Source organism: Mastigoproctus giganteus, chromosome 7 (assembly GCF_048544385.1).
Source record: "Mastigoproctus giganteus isolate SK-2022 chromosome 7, ASM4854438v1, whole genome shotgun sequence".
NCBI lineage: Eukaryota > Metazoa > Arthropoda > Arachnida > Uropygi > Thelyphonidae > Mastigoproctus > Mastigoproctus giganteus.
Genome location: NC_143581.1, coordinates 98,740,026 through 98,762,506, shown reverse-complemented (window position 1 = coordinate 98,762,506; position 22,481 = coordinate 98,740,026). Strand labels below are relative to the sequence as shown.

The 22,481-nt window shown below is 37.9% G+C and overlaps 1 protein-coding gene across 2 annotated transcripts in view; it reads right to left on the bottom strand.

Moving 5' to 3' along the window:
* The window catches only part of Agps (alkyldihydroxyacetonephosphate synthase), a 467,281-nt gene that overhangs the window by 328,942 nt on the left and 115,858 nt on the right, over nucleotides 1–22,481 (bottom strand). For both annotated transcript variants that reach the window (XM_090377792.1, XM_090377793.1), the window contains one exon: nucleotides 5,188–5,262. In XM_090377792.1, coding sequence (XP_090233918.1) covers nucleotides 5,188–5,262 — 75 coding nt within the window. The remainder of the gene's footprint in view (nucleotides 1–5,187; nucleotides 5,263–22,481) is intronic.

The window sequence follows — 22,481 nt, the reverse complement described above, 5'->3', positions numbered from 1 at the left end:
TTTCATATTGAAAGAACAAAAAACATGCCAGGTTTCAAAACGGCGAAGGATCAGTTGACTTTATTGTTGGGTGGTAATGCTGCGGGCCATTTAAAATTAATACCCATTTTAGTTTATTTGGAAGAGGGCCAAAGTTCAACTCAAAATCCACACATTTTTCATGATTAAATTCATCCATTAAATTAAATCAATTAAATTCATTATTTTAATTGGAATTTTTAAGTTTACTTTTGATACGCAAGTAATTACCACATAATTATACGTATGTAATGCAGAATATTTTATATGTGCAAATATTTGAATATTAAATATTTTGACCGACATTTGTGCATCTTTTCATTACTGTTTATTATTGATTAGGAAATATACTATGGCACCGACCGCAGCTCATAAATACATATGTTACCTTATGGGAAAGCGGCGCTCGCTTAGCGCGGATTCACTTAGCGCTCTGTTTTTCCGGAAGGAATGATCAGCGTTAAGCGGGGGTCACCTGTACTGCTACCCATATGCAGTACCTAGCATTTTTCAATGTTGAACGTCAACTACCATTTCTCGGCCCATCTGCCTAATTTTTCTACGTCTTGTTGCAGCAGATTGTCGTTAACTACCCTGCCAACCTTTGTATTTTGTATCATCTGCAAACTTAGTTATTAAGCCTGATAAACCTTCATCAATATCATTACTGCCACAGAACATCAAACTAATTACAAACAAATACACACTGAGGTAGCTTTGTAATAGGAAGAGCGCCCATCCAGTACTAGTTGCGCTACCTTAAATAATTCATTCATCCACATTAAAAAGTGTTATGACATATCAATATAAAGGTTGATTTAAAAATTAACTTTCCTATAAACAAATACTTTATTCCTACCCTGTCATCTTTACACCTTTTTTTTTTTTTTTTAGTACTGGTAGATGTGCTGTCATCAAAAATGGCTTTCAAAATGACGCAGCTGCATTACCAGTACAATAACTGTAGAGTATAATAAAAATAAAATACTCAAATTATTTCTCCTTCTACAATATATACAACCAATGAATCAATGCCAAAAGTAACACTAAACAAGAAACATTTTCCAAAATGGATAATGACTGTGCTTGAGCTTTGAACCACTGAAATCACATGGACCACTTGCTTTTCTTTTATGCAGAACATTTAAGAGCAAGTGCTGGGCAAGTGCTGGCTAAATATGCAGGCACTTCCTGAAATATGAATAACCATAAAATTAATGAACAAAATTCTTTTAAGATGTTACTCTATTATATTATAGGTATTTTGCATATGTTCCAAATATTGCTTTAGAACAAATAACTTCTTCCCAGTCAAACACAAATGGATGAAAATTGCTGTGCAAATGAGGTTCCTTTATATTTGACCTCATAAGTTATCCCTCAATAAGGATACCATAAATTTCATTTTTATACTGTTTTGGGTTGTGCATATTTGAGCAAATACTGCTTTAGGATCAGAAAGTTAGAGGCTTGCTTTGTAGGTTGAAATTGTGGAGTTTTATTGAGTTGAACTTGTCACAATATATTAGGTGACTTGACTAGACATAGTAATGTTAAAATTATCTGTAGTCAATCTGAATTATAATACATTGAAAAGAAGGTGTTGTGTGTTTTGTCACATAACACCATCTATTCAAAAAGTTTAGTTTAAAATTAGATTTTACTGGGCACCAAATCTGCATCAAATTTTATTTCAAATTAGGACGAAGTGCGACTGAAATGTACAAAATGTTAAAAGCAGCTTTCACCAATGTCTTTTCAGTGGTTCACAAAGTTTAAAGGGAGCCACTTATCTGTCAAAGTTGATCCATGCTCCTTCAGCTTCAAAAACCAATGATTCAAACACTTGTGTTCCTGATCTGATCAACATTTAACTATTTGCAAAATTTACTAGTGAAACTGGTATTTCTTAATGGACATATCAACCAATATTAATACAAGGTTAGGGAACATAATGTGTTTCAACCAAGTTTGCTATCTTTCAATGCTACTAATCACAGAGATCCACATATTCTCACATGTCAAGATCTTCATCAACATGTCGTTGAACTATAGCTTCTTTCTTCCAACATTATTGGTGAAAAATTGTGAGTGTATGGCTATAACCCAAAAACAAAGACCTGGTCCTCTCAGTCAAAGACTCCATCTTCTCCAAGACCAAAAAAAAATTAAGGCAATCTCAATCAGCCGAGATGATCATGGCTATTGTATTTTTTGACTTGCAGGGCATGGTTCATTAAGAATTTGTCCTGCATTGGTGAAAGAGTGAATGAGGAATACCACAAAACAGATGAACAATGCTGTTCATGAAAACAGCTGCAAAAGTGGGTTTGGGGACTTGGCCCTTTCATTGTGACAATGGCCCTGCACATTCAGTGCTTCCATTCAACAATTTCTTGCAATACACTCGTCACTGTGATCAGAAAACTCACTGGAATTAGCATTAGCTCTTTTTTTCTTATTTTTACCACAAGCTTAAAAACTTAAGCTTGAAGGTCATTGATCTGAAATGACTGTAGAATGTAATTCAAGACCTATTAGCAATTCTAAAAGAATTGTCTATCAAGAATGCTTCCAGAAGTTACAAAAGCACTGAAGTGTATACAGTGTCAAGACACTGTATACACTGATTAATACACAAATGTAATATACAGTGTATACACTGTATATTGCATTTGTATACACTGTCAAGACACTACTTCAAAGGAAACAAATCTGAACAGCCAGCAAGCTTCATCATTTCCTAAATATTAGTTCAGTCTCTAAACATTTTTTTTTTTTTATTACACCTCATTCTAATCACTGAATAACAAGTAAACTCTACTGATTCAGCAATGATAGTTGACATGAAATAACTACATAATCTACAGAAGCTCCTATACATTAAAAATTGTGAAAGTTATAAATACACAGATTGAGAGGTGTGTTTTTTTATTTACATACTGATGAGCCAGCACCTGTATATAAATGGACTCTGGTATAAGTCATTGTGATTTGGAAGCTTGTTTTTTTTTTTTTTTTTTTTTAAGTTAGTTGTTGGCACATCGGCTTCTGTGGCCATAATGCACCTCCCAAGGTTTTTGCAGTACTTTGATCCAAGCCCGAGACAGGATACGAACCCATGACCTTTGGGTTGCCAGGCAGGCACTTTACCCACCATCAGAATAGCCACTACAAGCTTTCAGCCCGGTCGGCTGCAAGCTTGTAGGGGCTATTCTGATTTGTGTATGGTAAACTAATTAACATCCAACATGATTTTTTCATTCTTTATTTTTATTAATTAGCAATTGCATAATATTAAATTAAATTACAACGGCATTAGACACCACAAGTAAATATACTTGCTATACTTGACTAAATTTCACAATACATTTTATAACCTTCCAGGGGCTCATCACATCTGGTGATACTCACCAGATGTGAGCCCTCATGACCCTGAGCTTGGCACATCCAGGATCATCATTTCCTAGATATCATCATTCTTCTCGTTCTTGGCGATTCCCTTCTACTTCTCTCTCAGGGTAATTCAGAATTTTTTTTTTTTTTTTTTTTGCCTGGTGCATCATAAAGCCTCAGACTTCCTTCCACCATATGGCTAATAATAATATACATACACAGTGGATTCCGGTTATTTGGGCCACCGGTTAATCAGGGCAGCCATTTATTTGGAACAAATCTTAAAGAACAGAACCTAATTGGAAAATAGTCACGGTTTTCTTCACTTAATTGGGACAACATGCCGTTTAATTGGGACAGGAGATTGCAGCAACCAAGATCTCTCCCCCCCCACCCCCGATTGTCTCCAACCAGACCACGTCATCTAAAGCACACTTCTGAAGGTCATTGCAACCATAAAACACTAAAAGTAATTTGCAGTTTCCAGTTTATTGCACATTTCTGTTAGTGCAATTTATTATAAATGGGTAGTAAACTCAATCCTATTGCATTTGTAATAATAATACTGATAGCTGGAATTCTGTGGGTTTTTACATTATTATGGCGAAATGTGTTTCCCCTTCACTGAAATCTTCAATCATATAAAAAACATAAATAAATTTTCTTCTCTTCATTCCTATTTTTTAAGCTTCATAAATTTGTTACTCTAAAACGGCCTCCGTAGCCGAGTGGTCAGGAGCGGGAGTGCAGTAGCACATACTCTTTGAGTAGACTGGGGTTCAAACCCCTGACTGCTGAATACGGTTGATCTGCCAACCCACACTGGACCAGCGTGGCAGATTATGGTCCATTTCCCTCAGCATGAATTGTTGAGGAGGCTTCCATCCTGCAGTGGGTTGATAATGGCTGCACTGTACCTTTTTTTTTTTTTTTTTTAATCTCACTTGGTTATATCCGGTTAGTTGCAATTTGTGTGTGTGCTGTATTCTTTGTTATCGATTGCTTATCTTTTTTATTGTTCTAAATTTTACAACCCCAAAAAAATGTCAGTGAACAGAAATATCAATTAGTATGTACATATTACAGTATTAATTAAGATATGTACGTAAGTGTAAATTTACTATTATTTTGCTAACCTGTGGAAAATATTCTTCCAATTTTCAAGTATATTTAAATTTGTTAATTGGTAAGGTAACAAAGTGTAAATTTGTCCTTAATATATCTTTACTTTTATAGCTTGTGGATAATATTCTTCCTATTTTCGCTTATTAGAATTGCCATTTAATAGAATTAAAATTCAATTCACAAACTTGATCACAATGACCACCACTTGCTACGTATCTTATAGTGAATGGTATATTAATATGAAGAGTCGATTGTAATGTGATTTGATTGTACAGTGAACCAATCATAAAGCAGGGCTCCATTGTATTTTTAACTATTTACATGAAACTTTGCATAATTAGTGCAGCCCCTAAATCGGGCCAAAGTGCATTAGTCCCAATGTGTCCCAAATAACCAGAATCCACAGTATATTTATTTAATATAGAAATGTATTTAATACACAGAAATATATTTAATAAAAGAAATATAGCCTTTAGGTGCAAAAAAATAATAAAAGTTGGCTATTATAATAAATACAGGTCTATTTCTATATCACAAAATAGGTAAAACTAAATTGACATTTCACATGAAAAGCAAAGGGTAGAGAGAAATATACAAGCATGAAGTAAAATTGGTGCACAATCATTTTAATAGATCAACTTAACTTACTTGGCCAAACAACCATATCTGGTATACGCTGAAATCTTCCTTCTCTGAGAATAAATATTTCCTTCATTGTATGGCCTAATAAACAAAATTAAGACATATTTTAAAACACAATATATAGCTGAACTGAATTAAAAAATATCTTCCTAACTGCAGCTTGTATTATTTACCATAAAAAAATTATTCCAAAGATATGCCATTCAGCAGATAATAAAATGTTAATAACATCACACAGATAAAAATCACATGAACTGTAAGCATCACCAAATACTGCACTGGCAATTTATGAAATGCATTTCTTTTTAATCTATCTCTTAAACAGTATTTAACAAAACATAATTAACTCTCATTAAAATAATACAGAAGCAGGCAAGAACAAAATACAACAATTGGATATACTCTAACTTTTTGGTTGTTACACCACAACTTTTAACTAAAACTGTCTGATACAACTGGCTTTTGCAAAGGAAATACAGTGGATTCCACTTATTGTGATCATTTCAGGACAAAGATTAATTTATAACAATAATCAATGAAACAATGTGCAGCTGTTCAGTACTGTTTATTGATGCTGGGCAGAAATGTGTATATAAAATGGTGTAAGTTGAGAGAAAGAAAACATTAAAATCAAGCAATGTAAAATAACTTAATTTGAATGTACAGTACGATGAACACCTTTGGTCCTTAAACTGTCGCAGTCATTCTCTCAGATATGCCAGACAAGCTGTGCTTGCGACCTGGGAATCTAAAACACTGATGGAACTGATATTTGGGTGACACTCAAGTCAAGTGGACCCAATTTCGGCAAAGTTCGGACAGTCTGTAACAGCAAAATCCTCTGCTTCCACCTTTACGATGGTAGGACTGTTAGTAATCCTGAGTATAACTCCCATGTGGAAGCACACTGTCAGTAACCGCCCAGGTGCGAACCAACATAAGCAGAGGTCGAGGTGTGGCACCCACACCACAAGGAGGAATGCTGAGGTAGGACTGTTAGTAATCCTGAGTATAACTCCCATGCGGAAGCACATTGTCAGTAACCGCCCAGGTGCGAACCAACATAAGCAGAGGTCGAGGTGTGGCACCCACACCACAAGGAGGAATGAAATTATAATATCTTCGTCCCGTTTAAGTGTTCTTCTGTTTCGGGGTAAGATTTGGAGCAATCGTTTTTGCTTGGCCCAGGATGGTGACAGCTTTAACACGAATTTGATTAGCAATATGTTCAGGTAATTTGCTAATTGCCCTCTCAATACCCATAGATGTTTCGGTAATTGGAGGTTTAAGGGGGTAGCAATGCAAACTTCGGTCCAAGAGCCAATAGTCTCTCTTGTTCTTGGGTTAACGATTTGCCACTTAAATTCTGAATAAAGTTGGAATGGTCGCTACCCCTAAATACAGTGGACTGCTCCTCTAATAACGTGCGAAACTTCCTAATATGTCTCTGTTTATATGAATAGGTAATCCTATTTATCCTCTCCATACCTAACCTCTTCACACCTATCAGGTGTAGGGGCGACAATCTACTACTAATATCACCTAATTATTGTCTCAAGTCATCATGAAGTTTCTGAATCCACGTATTCAAAACCTTCTTTTGATACCATGTGATAATCCTGGACAAACGGGCATCTTTAAATGGTGTCTTGATCCTAAATCCATGTGGCATAAGATTATGATCCCTGCAACGGTAGGCAAACCTTAAGTGCTGTTGCTGTTTGGACTCAGCTATGCTATATCTTTGGAACCTTCGGATGTGCCGCAAAACTGTATGGCCATAAACATTAACTATATCTGCAATAAGGCCTCTGAGGTTGGGATTATTCATACCACCAATTTTAAACACACACACCAACCGTTTATGACTGATTGAATAATGAAATAAAATAAATGGGACGAAGATATTATAATCCTACCAGCAGATAAAGGCAGATCAACAGTGGTATTAAACAAAGAAGATTACCACAAGAAAGTGTTAGACTTATTAGGTGATAGTGGTACTTATAAGATTATCCACAGAAACCCCTTGGCCAGCTTAGAACAGTGTGTAAATAAGATGCTACTTTCCTGGCTAAGAATGGAAAAGATTCCAAAGGACAAGTATTGGTCCATGTATGCAACAGGGTGTCGACTGCCCAGATTTTATGGGTTACCTAAGACACACAAGGAGAATGTTCCATTACAGCCCATAGTTTCCTTCATTGGTAGCCCTATGTATGCTTTATCAAAATATCTGGCACAGCTGATTTCCCCGGTCATTGGAGACAGTGTGGAATTTGTGAACTTTGTAAGGAGTCAAGAAATAGGGGAGGACAAGATGATGATGTCATTAGATGTTATATCATTATTTACGTGTATCCCCATAGCACATGGGGTAGAATGTGTGAGGTTGGCTTTATAAAAGGATAATACCTTAAGTGCTAGATCCCACATAAACATAGAAGATATGTGGTGCTGTTGAATTATGTCTTTCTAGTACAACCTTGGTTTTCCAAGGAGTGATGTATAAACAGGTTCACGGCACAGCCATGGGTTCTCCAATTAGCGCCATTGTTGCAAATCTGGCTATGGAGGAATTTGAGAATAGGGTTTTCGCGAGATTGGAGTTCCCTATGCGTAAGTGGAAACGATACGTTGATGACACGTTCACTATTGTAAAGAAGGGGAGAGAGGAAGATGTGGTCTCATTTCTCAATGGTTTCTCCCCCTTCATAAAATTCACCTCGGAGGCAGAAATAGATGGTACCCTCCCATTTCTGGACATAATGGTATACAGGGAAGGCCCAGGACTTAGAACTAAGGTTTATAGGAAACCAATGTGTAGGGGCCAGTACACACATTATAGGACGGCACAGACTGTCCAACATAAAAATAGTGTGGCCAGAGCACTTTTGGGTAGGGTGAGAACACATTGCAGTACCCCTGAGGAGGGGGAGAAGGAAATTAGGAAAATCACGACGGATCTTATGAGGTTATGAGGTGCATCAATGACCCCCCCCCCCAGAGGGTCATTGATGAATACAACAGAGAGGAAGAGCCCAATCGGGTAGTTCCGCCTGTACCGCTTACCACAATGTATGTTCCCTACTATCCGGGCCTGTCAGATCGCATCGCGAGGATGCTTCGCGACTTTCAGACACGCTGTATGCAGCTTCTGGGCCGGAGGTTGCACACAGCAGTGTCACAGGTCAAAGACCCCATTACTAGGGATTCTAGTAGTGGGGTCGTATATGAGATCACATGCCCGGATTGTGGGGAATGTTACGTGGGGGAGACAGGACAGCGTCTCAAGGACCGTCTGGGGGAACATTCACGAGCGATACGGACCGCAGAGCTCAATAAATCCGCCACTGCCGAGCACTATTGGGAAAAACAACACCAGATCTCCCCCAACAATGCTGTCATCCTTGACCGGGCGCATAGATTCTGGGATCGCAAGTGGCTGGAAAGTCTGTGGATTGGATCCTCTGGTAACAATAGCATGAACAGAGACAGGGGAGTTAGGCTTCACCCCCTTTTTGAGGCGGTGGTTTTGGCCAGAGATAAACGTTTTAATTTTCCACGTCTCCAGACCACTTCCGGTTCTGGTACAAGTGAAAGGAATGCTGAGTATGCGCCTGGTCATCCACGTGTGCTGTGAACCTGGTATTTAAGGATGTGTCGCTTAGGTCTCACTATTACTGAGGAAGGAGGCAGACACCTCCGAAAACTCTAATAGTGTTTTTTATCGTCTTTTTATATTTATATTTTAATGCATTTTAACTTATTTACTTATTTTATTTTTGTTATAGTTTAGTTTTTTGTAAATAATTAAAAGTTTTTTTGTAAATATTATTTTACAGTCTTTTCTATCATTTTATTTTATTTCATTATTCATTCAGTCATAAACAGTTGGTGTGTGTGTTTAAAATTGGTGGTATGAATAATCCCAACCCCAGAGGCCTTATTGCAGATATGCTCAGATCGTTTCAGTGAAATTATTCCTGTAAAAATGGAATCCTTTATTCCACATTCCACCTTAAAATCTCATTTATCTAAACCTTGGTTTCCCAATAAATGTGCTAAGGCTGTTCAAGAGAGGAATGTTGCATATTGTAAATGGCTTGTTTCCAATTTTTCAGTTTCATTTTCTGCCTACACCCAAGCTCGCAACAATTGTAAAGCAGTTATTAATCAGTCCAAACTAGATTTTGAACATGCTAAGAGTAGAAAAGGATGACAAATCCCTCCCATCCAATTATTGTCCCATTGCAATTACTTCTACTCTTTCTAAAGTAATGGAGAAATCAATTAACTGCCAACTCTTAAACTATCTAGAAAAATGCCATCTGATCAACAATCGCCAGTATGGATTCTGTTAGTGTCCATCCACTGGTGATATTCTGGCTTATGTTACCCATTTATAGGCAAATTCAATTGAAAATTTCCGTGAAACACAAGCAGTTGCTCTTGACATCTCAAAGGCTTTCAATCGTGTTTGGCATAAAGGTCTTCTAAACAAGCTTCCTTCTTATGGTTTGCCAACTGTTTTTTGTAATTGGTTATCCAGTTTTCTCTCTGACCGCTCACTGAGGGTGATGGTAGATGGCTCTCTGTCTTCTAATTTCTCCACTAATGCTGGTGTCCCCCAAGGTTCAGTTCTTACCTCCCCACTCTTTTCCTCTTCTATATTAATGACCTTCTATTGACTGGAAATCTTATCCAAAGTTTTGCTGATGATAGCACATTGCATTTCATTTTCCAGTTTTAGAAATCTTACTCTGCTCAAACGGCTTCAACTTCTCAAATATCAACTAAGAATTCCTTAAATGCCGATCTCCATGTAATTCTCCATTGGGGCAAAGATAACTTAGTTGATTTCAATCCTTCTAAAACTCAATCTAGTCTTATATCTTGCAAAAAGGATTCTTCTGCTCCTATGCTTATCTTTGGTGAAACTCTGATTTCTAGGCAAGATGATATATCTCTTTTGGGGATTACTCTGACTTCTAATCTCTCTTGGCACAAGCAAATTTCACATATTGCTTCCTTTGCATCTAAAAAACTTGGTTTTCTTTTTCTCTCTCGGCGTTACTTTTCTTCCAAACAGCTGTTCACTCTGTACAAATCGCAAATCCGCCCTATCATGAAATACTGTTCCCACATGTGGGGCGGTGCCCCAAAACTTTTCTCGGGCTTCTAGATTCCATTCAGACGAGGGCAGTTAGGTTAATTAATGACTCATCTCTAACAGAGTCTCTCAACTCTCTGTCTTACAGAGACGTACTGTTTCTGCTGCATGCCTTTCCTACAGATACTTCCATGGTCATTGTTCTTCTGAATTGGCTTCTATAATTCCTGCTCTCTCTTTTAAGATAGTCTGAACACATGCCGTCATCAGCCAACATACATTTACTATCCAACTATCAAACTCATAGAACCAACTTTTCATCTTCCTCGTTTATTTGTTCAACTGTCGTTTTCTGGAACAACCTTCCTTCATACATATTTCCTGAAAATTACAGTCTACAGAAGTTCAAGTCTAATGTCAACAAATATCTTCTTTCATCTTCTCAACCTCCAACCCATGCAGGGTACTAAGTACTATAGGTTCTAATACTTCTCGTGTTTGGAGTTTTCATTTAAAAAAAACTGGAAACTTTTATAAAAGTTTTTAGAAAACTGTCAATGTTTCTAGAAAGGTATACAACCATTAAAAACAAATAAAGAAAAGATTAAAATAAAGGATTAGAAAACAATTAATGCTCTACTGTAAAATAATCAGACTGATAGGAGGAACAATCATCTGGAAGCTACAAGAACTGTATAAAGCAACAGCATTAACTGGATATGCAACACAGCGGAGTTCAAGAACAAATCAGGATGTGACTACTTCAACTGCACATGCATAAACCATGATAATATAAAAAAGTAATAACAAAAACTGAAGTGCTGATAACAACAAACAACATTTCTTCTATGTATTAGTATATATATCTGATTAGGACTTTATAAGAGTAATGACATTACACAAATGATAATATCTGTGATCGCAGTAACCAGTGTGCCTATATTTTATATTCTCTGTGAGTCATGTTGACTCTGTCTCTGTGGAGCAGAGAAAGTCAACATGATAAGTTACGATTCATCAGTCTGTCCTACGCTTTATCATAGGTCTGGGAGTCAAGTTGCAAATCAGGACAGTTTCAGAGTGTAATGACTCATCTATATTCTTGGCAATATTCTAAATCAGGAAGCCAGATTGCAAGTTGACAGGATTTACTAGTGTGAAGGTGGTTTTAAATGGGCACCACTCTTCTTGAACTAATGTTATCAGTGGAGTCCCTTAGTGTTTAGTGCTGAACCTCTTACTGTTTTCAATATTTACTAATGATGCCGATTAAGGTATAACAAATTTATTGTGTAAGTTTGCAGGTACAAAGGTTGGCAGGGAGGTAAATGAAAGAAATCAAGGCATACTACTCAGATAGATGAAGAAGTGGCAATTTAAGTTTAACATTGATAAACAAGGTTCTTCACGTGGATAGCTGTAATCTCAGAATAACATACCAATTGGTTGGTACCATCCTAAAGGTGGTGTCGAAAAAATACCTAAGGGTATCATATCATACAGTCCAACATGAAGTTCTCTAAGTAGTGCAGGCAGACTGCTCAGACTACTCATGGGGTTCTGTCAGTGATATACAGGAACTTCACTAAAAAAAAAAAACAAGGAAGTGATTATCCTGATGTATAAGGCTATTTACGCTGCACCTTGAGTACTATAGTTTTGGAAGCCTGATTTTAAAAGGGATGTGGATCTGTATACAGATAGGAAAAACAAAATTAGCCAAGGACACAAAAGGATACTCTTATAATGAAAGACTTCAGTTCTGCAAGTTGAAGCACTTGGAAATTAAGACTGCAAGGTGACCTCTTTGAAATGTTTTAAGGTATTAAATGGATTAAATAAACTTAAATTTAAAAAGCAAACTTCGACAACACACAAAATACATTAGGCAACATAAATTTTGAAAGAATGGCTACAGGAGAGATGTGCAAAATGCTCTCAACCAGAGGGTAACTGATTGTTGGAACAAACTTCCATCTTGTGTGCTGTAAGATTATATGCCAATACTTATACTAAGAGCTCTAAAAATCAGATTTATTGCAAGAATTAAAGATGGGGGGACATGGGAAAAACTTAAAATAGGACTGTCTAAAACTTATGATGCTTTTCCAGTTATAAATTCTGTCTAAAGACTTAACAGTAACTCAGATGTCATGTAAAATTGGATTTGGGACGCCAGGTCTCGCTTGGTGAAGACGTAGAGTTCTGTAGCAACTGCAAACGGATAAGTTTATCTTGAAATTTTATAGTATTTTTGATAAGTTAACATATTAATTTGCATTTTACAAATAGATTAAATAGGCTTGGTAGCATTCGTTACCTTATTTTTTAAATTTAGCTAGTGATTTTGTAAGTTACAACTAGCTACTTGTACTGCTTTTTAGCTACTTTTTAAATGTACCGCTATCCTATGGTGTTTTTGGCGGGATATTTACCATTGCCACAAAAACCTTTAGTGACGATGAGAAATTGTGGGAGCGAAGTTGAAAAAGATGTAATTAATGATATTGAAATTTCGCAAGATTATTTAATGAAAAAAATTGAGCCTACAGGCCAGTAACGCTCCTCAAGCTGATGGAATATACCCTATAATCTTAAGGGAGGTGGCAAGTGAGTACATTGAACCATTGAGGCTAATTATGCGAGCATCACTAAACTCTGGGGAGATTCCCTTGGATTGGAAAAGTGCCAATGTATCTCCCATACATAAGGGTGCTTCTAAGAGTGAAGTGGGAAATTATCAACCTGTCAGTCTGACTTCAGTGGGAGGGAAAATCATGGAGGCAATGATCAAAGGTGGAATTCAAGATCATTTGGATTGAACTGAAATTCTCAAAGATACTCAACATGGTTTTGTAAAGGGAAAATCGTGTTTAACAAATCTGGTTCGCTATTTCGAAAGGGTCACTCACGAGCTGGATGTAGGGAATAATTTCGACATTGTTTATTTAGATTTCAGCAAACTTTTGACTCAATCCTGCATGAGCGGTTGCTTTGAAAGCTGGAACAGGTTGGAATCACAGGGAAAATCCTTAGATGGATATCAGGATGGCTTCAGGGCAGGAAGCAGTGGGTTGTGATAAATGGCTATTCCTCAGATTGGGTTGATGTAAGAAGTGGGGGTTCCCCAAGGATCAGTATTAGGACCACTGTTGTTTTTAATTTTCATAAACGACACTGATGAAGGGATAGAGGGCGTGATATCTAAATTTGCAGATGATGTTAAAATTGGTAGAGTAGTGAATGATAAGTGTCAACTTGAGCTTCTTCAGAGAGACCTAGACAGACTTCAGGAATGGTCAGAAAAATGGCATCTATGCTTTAATCCAACAAAGTGTAGGGTATTACACCTGGGAAACAGTAATCCCAAAATAACTTATTCACTTGGTGGAGTTCAACTAAACCGAGTACTGGAGGAAAGGGACTTGGGTTTTACAATATAGTCATACATGAAATTCTCTGAGCATTGTAAACAGGTTGCAAGGAAGGCCCATGGCATCCTATCGATGATCTATTGAACTTTTGCAAGTAGAGATAGGGATGAGATAATCCCATTACATAAGGCTTTTGTTAGACCACACTTGGAATACTTTGTTCAAGTATGGAGACTGCACATAAAGAAAGACATCGAGCTTCTTAAAAGGGTGCAAAGATGGGTAACTCACCTGATGAGATCGACAAAAGGGCATCCTTATGAAGGAAGACTTCGAATATGTGGGTTGCAGAGTTTGGAAACTAGACACTGAGAGGAAATTTGACTGAGGTGTTTAAGGCTCTGAGAGGCATCAGTAAAATGAATGAGGATGAAATTTTCAAGCTTATAAATGATGCTAGAACTAGGGGACATAAATTCAAGTTCCGGGGGAGGGGAGATGTTTAGATTGGACTGCAGGAAGTTTTATTTTAGCAGAGAGATATAAATTACTGAAATAAGTTGCCTACATGGGTGGTAGAGGCTGACAGTTTGGGAAAATTCAAAGGTCATCTGGATAGCACCTTTAGGTGAGGGAAACGCATAGGATGACAGGTTTAATTTCCTTTTCTTTTATTAATTATTAGTTGTACCAATACTAATTTAACGTAGCTTAACCGATTGCACAGAAGAATAGTAGGGTTTTAATCGTAGTAAATAAGTATTTTGAAGGTTTTAATCACTTTTTTGGCATATATCTTTTGTATTTGGCTAAGGATATAACTAATTTAACATTGTGACTGTTAACCTTTCACATAATGTAAATCTCAAACTCGATAGTAAGGAATAGAAAGAATTTATCTCAGCCTGGTCTGTGCTTGTTAACAGAAGGGACTGCTTCTACAGGGATGGGATACACTTAAATAGAAAGTGTGCAAGAATATTTACTGATACTATTGAGGCAGTGTTAGGTGGGTCGGAAAACTGCCAGCTTGGGGGGATACAAGGACTAATAGAATAACAGTAGCCACTGGCAGAGGTGAAAGTGATTCTTGCACTGCTTCTATTGGAATGAGCAGAAGCCTGGAAAACAAGATGCAGGATATTTCAGAGACCGCTGGGAGTCACTGCGGTACAAATAAACAAATGGGTTGTGTTAGAGTAGCTAAGAAAAAGAACAGGTGCATGTAGACTTGCGTGTACACGAATGCTAGGAGTTTGGTAAATAAATTTGATGAATTTGAGGTATTGCTCAAAGCATCAAAGTCGGATATTGTTGGGATATCAGAGACGTGGTGTCACACAGATATAAGGAATGCAGAACTGGAATTTGGGGAGTACAATGTCTACAAAAAGGATAGACGGGATAGGAAGAGAGGAGGGGTTATGCTATTAGTTAAGAAACACATAAAATCCAAGGAAGTGAAGCCAGTCGACAGTGCACTGTTGAGTCAGTTTGGTGTGACATAAGCATTGGGACATCAAAATTGAGAGTAGCAGCGTGCTTTGGCCTAATGACTCTGATGAGTATAATAAGAAACTGTACAGGGAAATAGAGGGGCCCAGTAAATCAGAGAGTCTTATAATGGGGGATTTTAATTTCCCAGATATTGACTGGAATTTGTGGGTTGATCACCCACACACTAGCAAGGCTTTTGTGGATTTATTGGGTGATTGTTTTCTACATCAGCATGTTCGGGAGGCAATCAGAGGAAGTAATACTCTTGATTTGATTATCAGCAGTGATTCTTCATGCGTTAAGAAACTGCAGACAAAAGAACCACTAGGTGGCAGTGATCACAGTGTGCTGAAGTTGGATTTACTCAAAGAAGTAACTGCGATCAGGGGTAAAAGGAAGGGTTATTGCTTTCGTAAAGGCGACTACGATGGTCTGAGACAGTATTTAAATTCTATACAGTGGGACCAACTGATGATGTTACCAACAGCGAATTCAAAATGGGAAGCATTCAAAGAACTTATCTTGGAAGCTACTAGGCTTTACATACCGACTAAGAAATATTGTTCAAGGTTTAGGCCTAAATGGATGTCAGATGAACTAATGAGAACTAATGGCAGAGAAGAAAAATGCATGGGACACACATAAATTAACACGTGACACAGAAGCCTATGATAGACATAAGTTGATCTGTAACCAAGTTACAAAAGAGGTCAGGCAGGCGAAGGCAGATTACGAGAAATCTTTGGCAAGGGTTGCAAAGAAAAACAGCAAAGAGTTCTTTACTTATGTAAACTCTAGAAGGAAAGGGATGAATCAGATTGGTCCACTTCTTATCGATGATTCAACTGTTGATGATCCTGCTCAGGTAGCTAACAAACTAAATGAATATTTTGCATCAACATTCACACATGAGGAGTTATTCAGCGAGGGGAATGCCAGAGGTGTATTCAACTCTGGCAGTAAGCTAGATAATCTTGTAATAACAGAGCAAAGTGGAGCAGAAATTGTTGAAGATAAACACAAGAAAGGCACCTGGGGTGGATGGGATCTATACAGTTATATTAAAGGAGGCAGCAAAAGAAGTAAGCAAAACCTTAGCCATAATTATGAGAGCTTCCTTGGACTCAGGAGAGAACTCAGTATCCATAGACTGGAGATGTGCAAATGTAAACCCAATTCACAAAGGAGGATCAAAGACTGACACAAGTAATTAGAGACCTGTGAGTTTAACTTCTGTTCCATGAAAATTATTGGAGGCACTGGTTAAAGAAGCACTGCAGGATCATCTAGACGACTTCAGTTATAGCTCGGACACAGCATGGCTTTGTTAAGGGGAAGTCTTGCCTGACCAATTTGATTGGATACTATGATGCAGTCACAAAAGAACTGGATGCAGGGAATAACTTTGATATTATATACTTGGATCTTAGAAAGGCTTTTTTTTTTTTTTGATAGTGTTGCACATGGAACACTGCTGCACAAATTGAAGCAGTGTGGCATTGGAGGCAAATTGCTGCTATGGATAAAGGGGTGGTTGAGGAGGAGAAGACAGAGAGTCGTAATCAATGGACACTGCTCATCGTGGACTAATGTTATTAGTGGAGTCCCTCAGGGTTCAGTGTTGGGTCCATTATTGTTTTCTGTATTTATAAATAATATTGATGATGGTATATCAAGCTTAATGTCCAAGTTTGCAGACAATACAAAGGTGGCAGGATTGTTAAGGACACTACTGACACTATGCTACTGCAACAGGATCTGGAAAGGTTGAGCAGATGGGCTGAGAGGTGGCAAATGAAGTTTAACACTGACAAATGTGAAGTACAACATATGGGAAACAGCAACCCCAGAGGAACATATCAACTCTGTGGTACTACACTTACAGTGGTAGAGAACGAATAGGATCTGGGGGTAATATTGCAGGCAGATATGAAGTTCTCTGAGCAGTGCAGACAGGCTGCAAGAGTAGCTCATGGTGTCTTATCAATGATATACAGGAATTTTTTTTGCAGGGAGAAGAAGGTGATTATTCCCTAGTATAAGGCAATGGTCAGGCCACACCTTGAGTACTGTATACAGGTCTGGAGGCTTCATTTCAAGAAGGACGTAGAGCTGCTGGAACGAGTACAGAAAAAGGCAACAAGATTAGTGAATGGAACAAAGGATTGCTCTTACAAAGAAAGGCTTAAGTTTTGCAAATTATAGTGTCTGGAGACTAGGCACCAGCGAGGTGATCTGATAGAGGTGTATAAAACCTTGAATGGTTTGAGCATGCTCAATGCTGATGGGATTCTGCCTCTTGCTCAGAATAATCACCTGAGAGGGCATAAATTCAAATTGAGGAAAGACAGATGTGTGGAAATTGGCCTTTAGCCAGTGGGTAGTTGGTTTGTGGAACAGACTTCCATCCCTTGTTGTGGAAGTTGATAGCCTAAATAAATTTAAGGCTCAGCTGGACAGGTAATTTCAAACGAACAGAGGGGTGAAGTGCAAGGGTTTTTTTTTTTTTTTTTTTTTTGGCTGATGCTGCATAAGCTTGCTTTCCTGCATCATATGCCTCTACTAATGCTAATAACATTAAACTTGACAGTGTAATACGTATCACTGAACCAGCTTAGTGTAGTATTGTGAATTAATCAATTAAATTAATTAATATTTATTAATTATAATTGTTCATCAAAGAAAACTATATTTAAATGTATATCATACCCCAGACTACAGTTGCAGAGTAAAGGGCACAAAGTAGTAGGAGTGCTGTGACTCGGGGGGGGGGGGGGAACCTAAGGGCTCATTCGCCAAAGATTTACAACATAAAAAAAATAGTTCACTTGTTAAATGTTTGTTTGTTATTTGGGTTTTAGGTGCATTAGCAACTATGGCCATATTGCTGCGGCGATATGCGGTGGTCATTCTCTGACCTTTACGCATCCTACGTATTTGGTGGGCACAGGCTCGAACTCTGGTCTAATCAAGAAGCATGTGCAGCGCACTAGTGATCCTGCCCACCTGGCTACGGAGGCGGCGCCTTTCTGGAAAAGAACATTAGTAAATGCATATGATGCAGAAAAGCAAGCTTATACAGCATCAGGCAAAAAAAAAAAAAAACCTTCTCATTTCACCCATCCACTCACTGCAAATGTTTGTCTAGTTCTGCCTCGAATCTATTTAAGCTGTCAACTTCTACAACAGATGGAAGTTTGTTCCAGCAATCAATCACCCCCTGGACAAAGGCAAATTTTTGCACATCTATCCTATAACTCTCATTTCTCAATTTGAATTTATGCTCTCTCAGGCGATTATTCTGAGCAAGAGGAAGAATCCCATTAGCACTGAACATGCTCGAACCATTCAAGGCTTTACACACCTCAATCATATCACCACGCAGGTGCCTAATCTCCCGACACTGTAATTTTCAAATCACTTAAGCCTTTTTCGTAAGAGCAATCCTTTGTTCCATTCACTAATCTTGTTACCCTTCTCTGTACTCATTCAAGCAGCTCTAAACCCGGCTATAAATGAGGCCTTCAGACTTGAATAGAGTACTCAAGGTGTGGCCTGACCATTGCCTTATCATCATCATCATCAGCCATTTTCAATCCAATGCAGGATGAAGGCCTCTGCAGCAACTTTCCAGTTCCTTCTGTTTTGAGCACTGGCCATCCATTTACTACCCACAAACTCATGAATTTCATCTATCCATCTCCGCCTTTGTCTTCCAGGTTTTCTTCTAGCTCCTCTTGGATACCATTCTGTTATTTTCTTAGTCCATCTGTCATCATGTCTTCGAGCTCTGTGTCCTACCCAAGACCATTTTAGTTCTTTAGTTTTGATAAGAATGTCCTTTACTTGAGTTTGCTGCCTAATCCATGTGTTTCTCTTCTTATCTAACAGTCTGATTCCCAATATAATTCGTTCCATTCTTCGCTGTGTAGTTCTTAGCTTCTCTTCCATTCTTTTCGTGAGTGCCCAAGTTTCACTTCCATAAGTCATGGTGGGGAGTATACATTGGTTCATTATTTTACATTTCAGACAAACTGGGATATTGCTCTTCAGTATGTGACTATATTTCCTGAATGCTATCCATCCAAAATTTATTCTTCTCTCGACATCCAGCCATTTATCATTATTACAGCTAATGACTTGTCCCAGATAAGTATATGACTCCACCTTTTCAATTACTGCTCCTTGAATCATTATTTCCCTTTCTGTGGCATACTTGTTTATCATTACTTTGGTTTTAGCCATATTCATCTTTAGTCCAAAATCCTTACTAACTGTGCATAACTGATTAAGATTTTCCTCTAATTCTTTGGGATCGTGGCTTATGACCACAATGTCATCTGCAAATCATAAATGGTTTAGGTACTCTCCGTTCACATTGACTCCTTTCCACGGCCAGTCTAATCTTCTGAAAGCTTCCTCAAAGGCAGCAGTAAACAACTTCGAAGATATTGTGTCTCCTTGTCGAACTCCTTTCTCGATTTTAAATTTCCTACTGTCTTTCTCTAGTCTAATAAAGGAGGTAGCTCTCTCATATATTTTCTTCAAAATCATAATATATGGGGTATCTATGCCTTGTCTTTCCAGTGCCCGAAACATTGCCTTATGCTGTATGGAGTCAAATGCCTTTTCATAATCCACAAATGCCAGGCATAATGGTGTTTTTATATTTATTTGCTTTCTCCATTAGCTGTGCTATTACGTGAAGGTGATCCATAGTTGAGAATCCTGTCCTAAAGCCAGCTTGCTCTTTCGGTTGATTCTCATCAAGTATTCTTTCTAATCTTGACCCTTGTGAACAACTTGTGGATGTGGGATGACAAGGTCTATAATTTATAATTGGTCTATAATTTCCAATTTCTGATTTATCTCCTTTCTTAGGGAGCAAAAACTATGATTGCATTATTCCACTGCTTAGGCGTCACACCTTTTCGAATGCACTTTGTGAAGAGCCTTGGCAGTTTTTGTATTATGTCTCTTCCTCCCAATTTTAAGAACTCTACAGTAACTTCATCTTCCCCCGGAGCTTTCTGATTCTTCATTTTTTTCAATGCATGTTCTACCTCATCAGGAAGAATATCGGCTATGTTGTATGTGTTGCTACTTTGCAATCCATCTTCCCCACTGCTAGCATCATTCCCTTGCTCCTTGTATAATTCTCTATAGTAGTCTTCTGCTATTTGAATTATGCCTTCTCTGCTGTTTATAAGTACGCCATCGCTATTCTTCAGTTTCAGTATTTGTCTTTCTGTATTAATGCTCATGGCTGTTGATTTAAATCCTTTGTTTTCCCTTAATGCTTGTTCTACTTTTCTTGTGTTAAATCTTCTTCTTATGTCATCTCTGAGTATCTTTCTAATGGCTTTGCATAACTCAGTATACTCAATTTTCTCCCTGTCAGTGTTTTTCTTCCTCTTCATTTGTCGTCTTCGGTTCACCATGACAAGTGTTTCTTGACTAATTTTTTCTTCTTTGGATTTATTTTTCCCTATTGGGCTTTATCACTTTTAGAAAGTTGTAATATTCCTCGTCGATATCTTGGTCTGAGCAGTCTGCAGAAGCTCAAACTTGTTCTTAAGTTCCAGTACATACTGCTTTTTCTCCTCTTCTGTTATCTCAAAGAACTTTATATTATTTACTCGATTCTTTCTAATGGCTTTGCATATCATTTACTCGAGTCTGTTTTTTCCTTCCCTTTCCTACATCTATACCCAGTGTACATCTTACCATTCTGTGATCCCTTCCAACATTTACCTTATTCAGGATGGTAACATCATTCACAATATATCTTCTGCTAGTGAGGACGAAGTCGATTTCATTAGTAGTTAATCCATTTGGACTCTTCCATGTCCACTTTCTGTTCACCCTTTTCTTGAAAAAAAAAGTGTTCATTTCTTACAGTCCTTGAGATTCTGCAAATTCCACAAGTCTTTCACCTCTTTTATTTCTTTCACCAATTTCAAAATTTCTTATAGTTCCTCTTTCTGCGTTGTTTTGCCTTTTTCCAACCTTAGCATTGAAGTCCCCCATAATAATAGTGTAGTGGGTTTTCTGCTCATCTAGAAGACTCTCAATTTCGGTGTACATTTCTTCAACCTCTTCATCATCATGGCTCGATGTTGGTGCATAAATCATTATAATCTTTAGCTTTTACCTCACAGAAATCTTGAGTATTAGTCTTGACACCCTTGGTGATGTACTTTTGAATACCATAATGTTGTTTTTAAAATCTTTATGGACCAGAAACCCAACTCCACTTTCACTCCTTTCACTGTTTCCATTGGTGAACAGTGGATTTCCACATGATAAACTTATAAATGATTCATTTCTTCTTCTTGTTTCAGCCAAACCGATGATATTCCAATTCACATTTTCTAATTCCTTTTCCAGCTCTAATATCCTGTCTTCACCGATGAGTGATTTACGTTATAACAGGCCAAATTCAGTTTCCATGCATGGCAGCCTGGTTGTACCCTGAGATTCTTGCACCCTCTGCTTCCACTCTGATCCTCTCGCTGCTGTAAGAAGGAGAGTGAAAGCTGCTGGGGACTGAGGGCCATTTGTTTTGTTGTGCTGTCATATGCTGGAGGGTTTGGTCTTTTCCTCTTCACGCTGACCAGGCGTCTTGAAGAGAACCACTCTACACATTCGTTGCCACCTAAGTGACGTAACACGGCTTACCATCGAAAAGGTGTGCATGAGTGGATTTTAGGGAGGCAGGCCAACCGGACTTCTCCTAAATCTTCTGTAATAGAGAGATATTGGATCCATCAGTGTTTCAGGCTGAGTGTCTGATAACACACAGGATACCTGTTCCCCTCTGAGCCCCGTGCCTTATACAAGGTAATAATCACCTCCTTATCCATGCTAGAAAAATTCCTGTATATATCATTGACAAGACACAATTTGGTACTCTAGCAGACTGTCTGCACTGCTCGGAAAACTTCATATCTGAGTGCATGATTTCCCCAGGTCTCCTTTTCATTCTCTACCTCCCTCAGTGTAGTACCACACAGTTGATACGTTACTCTGAGGTTAGTGCTTCCCATATAGAGTACTTTACATTTTTTTAAATGATAAACATCAGTTACCACCTCTCAGCCAATCTGCTCAACTTTTCTAGATCCTGCTGCAGTAGCGTACTGTCATTTGCAACCCTGCCAACCTTCGTATCATCTGTAAACTTAAGACATTAATCGTGATATACCATCATCACCATTAATAAATACAGAAAACAACAATAGACCCAACACTGAACTCTGGGGAACTCCACTAATAACATTAGTACAAGAAGAGCAGTGTCCATTGATTACCAC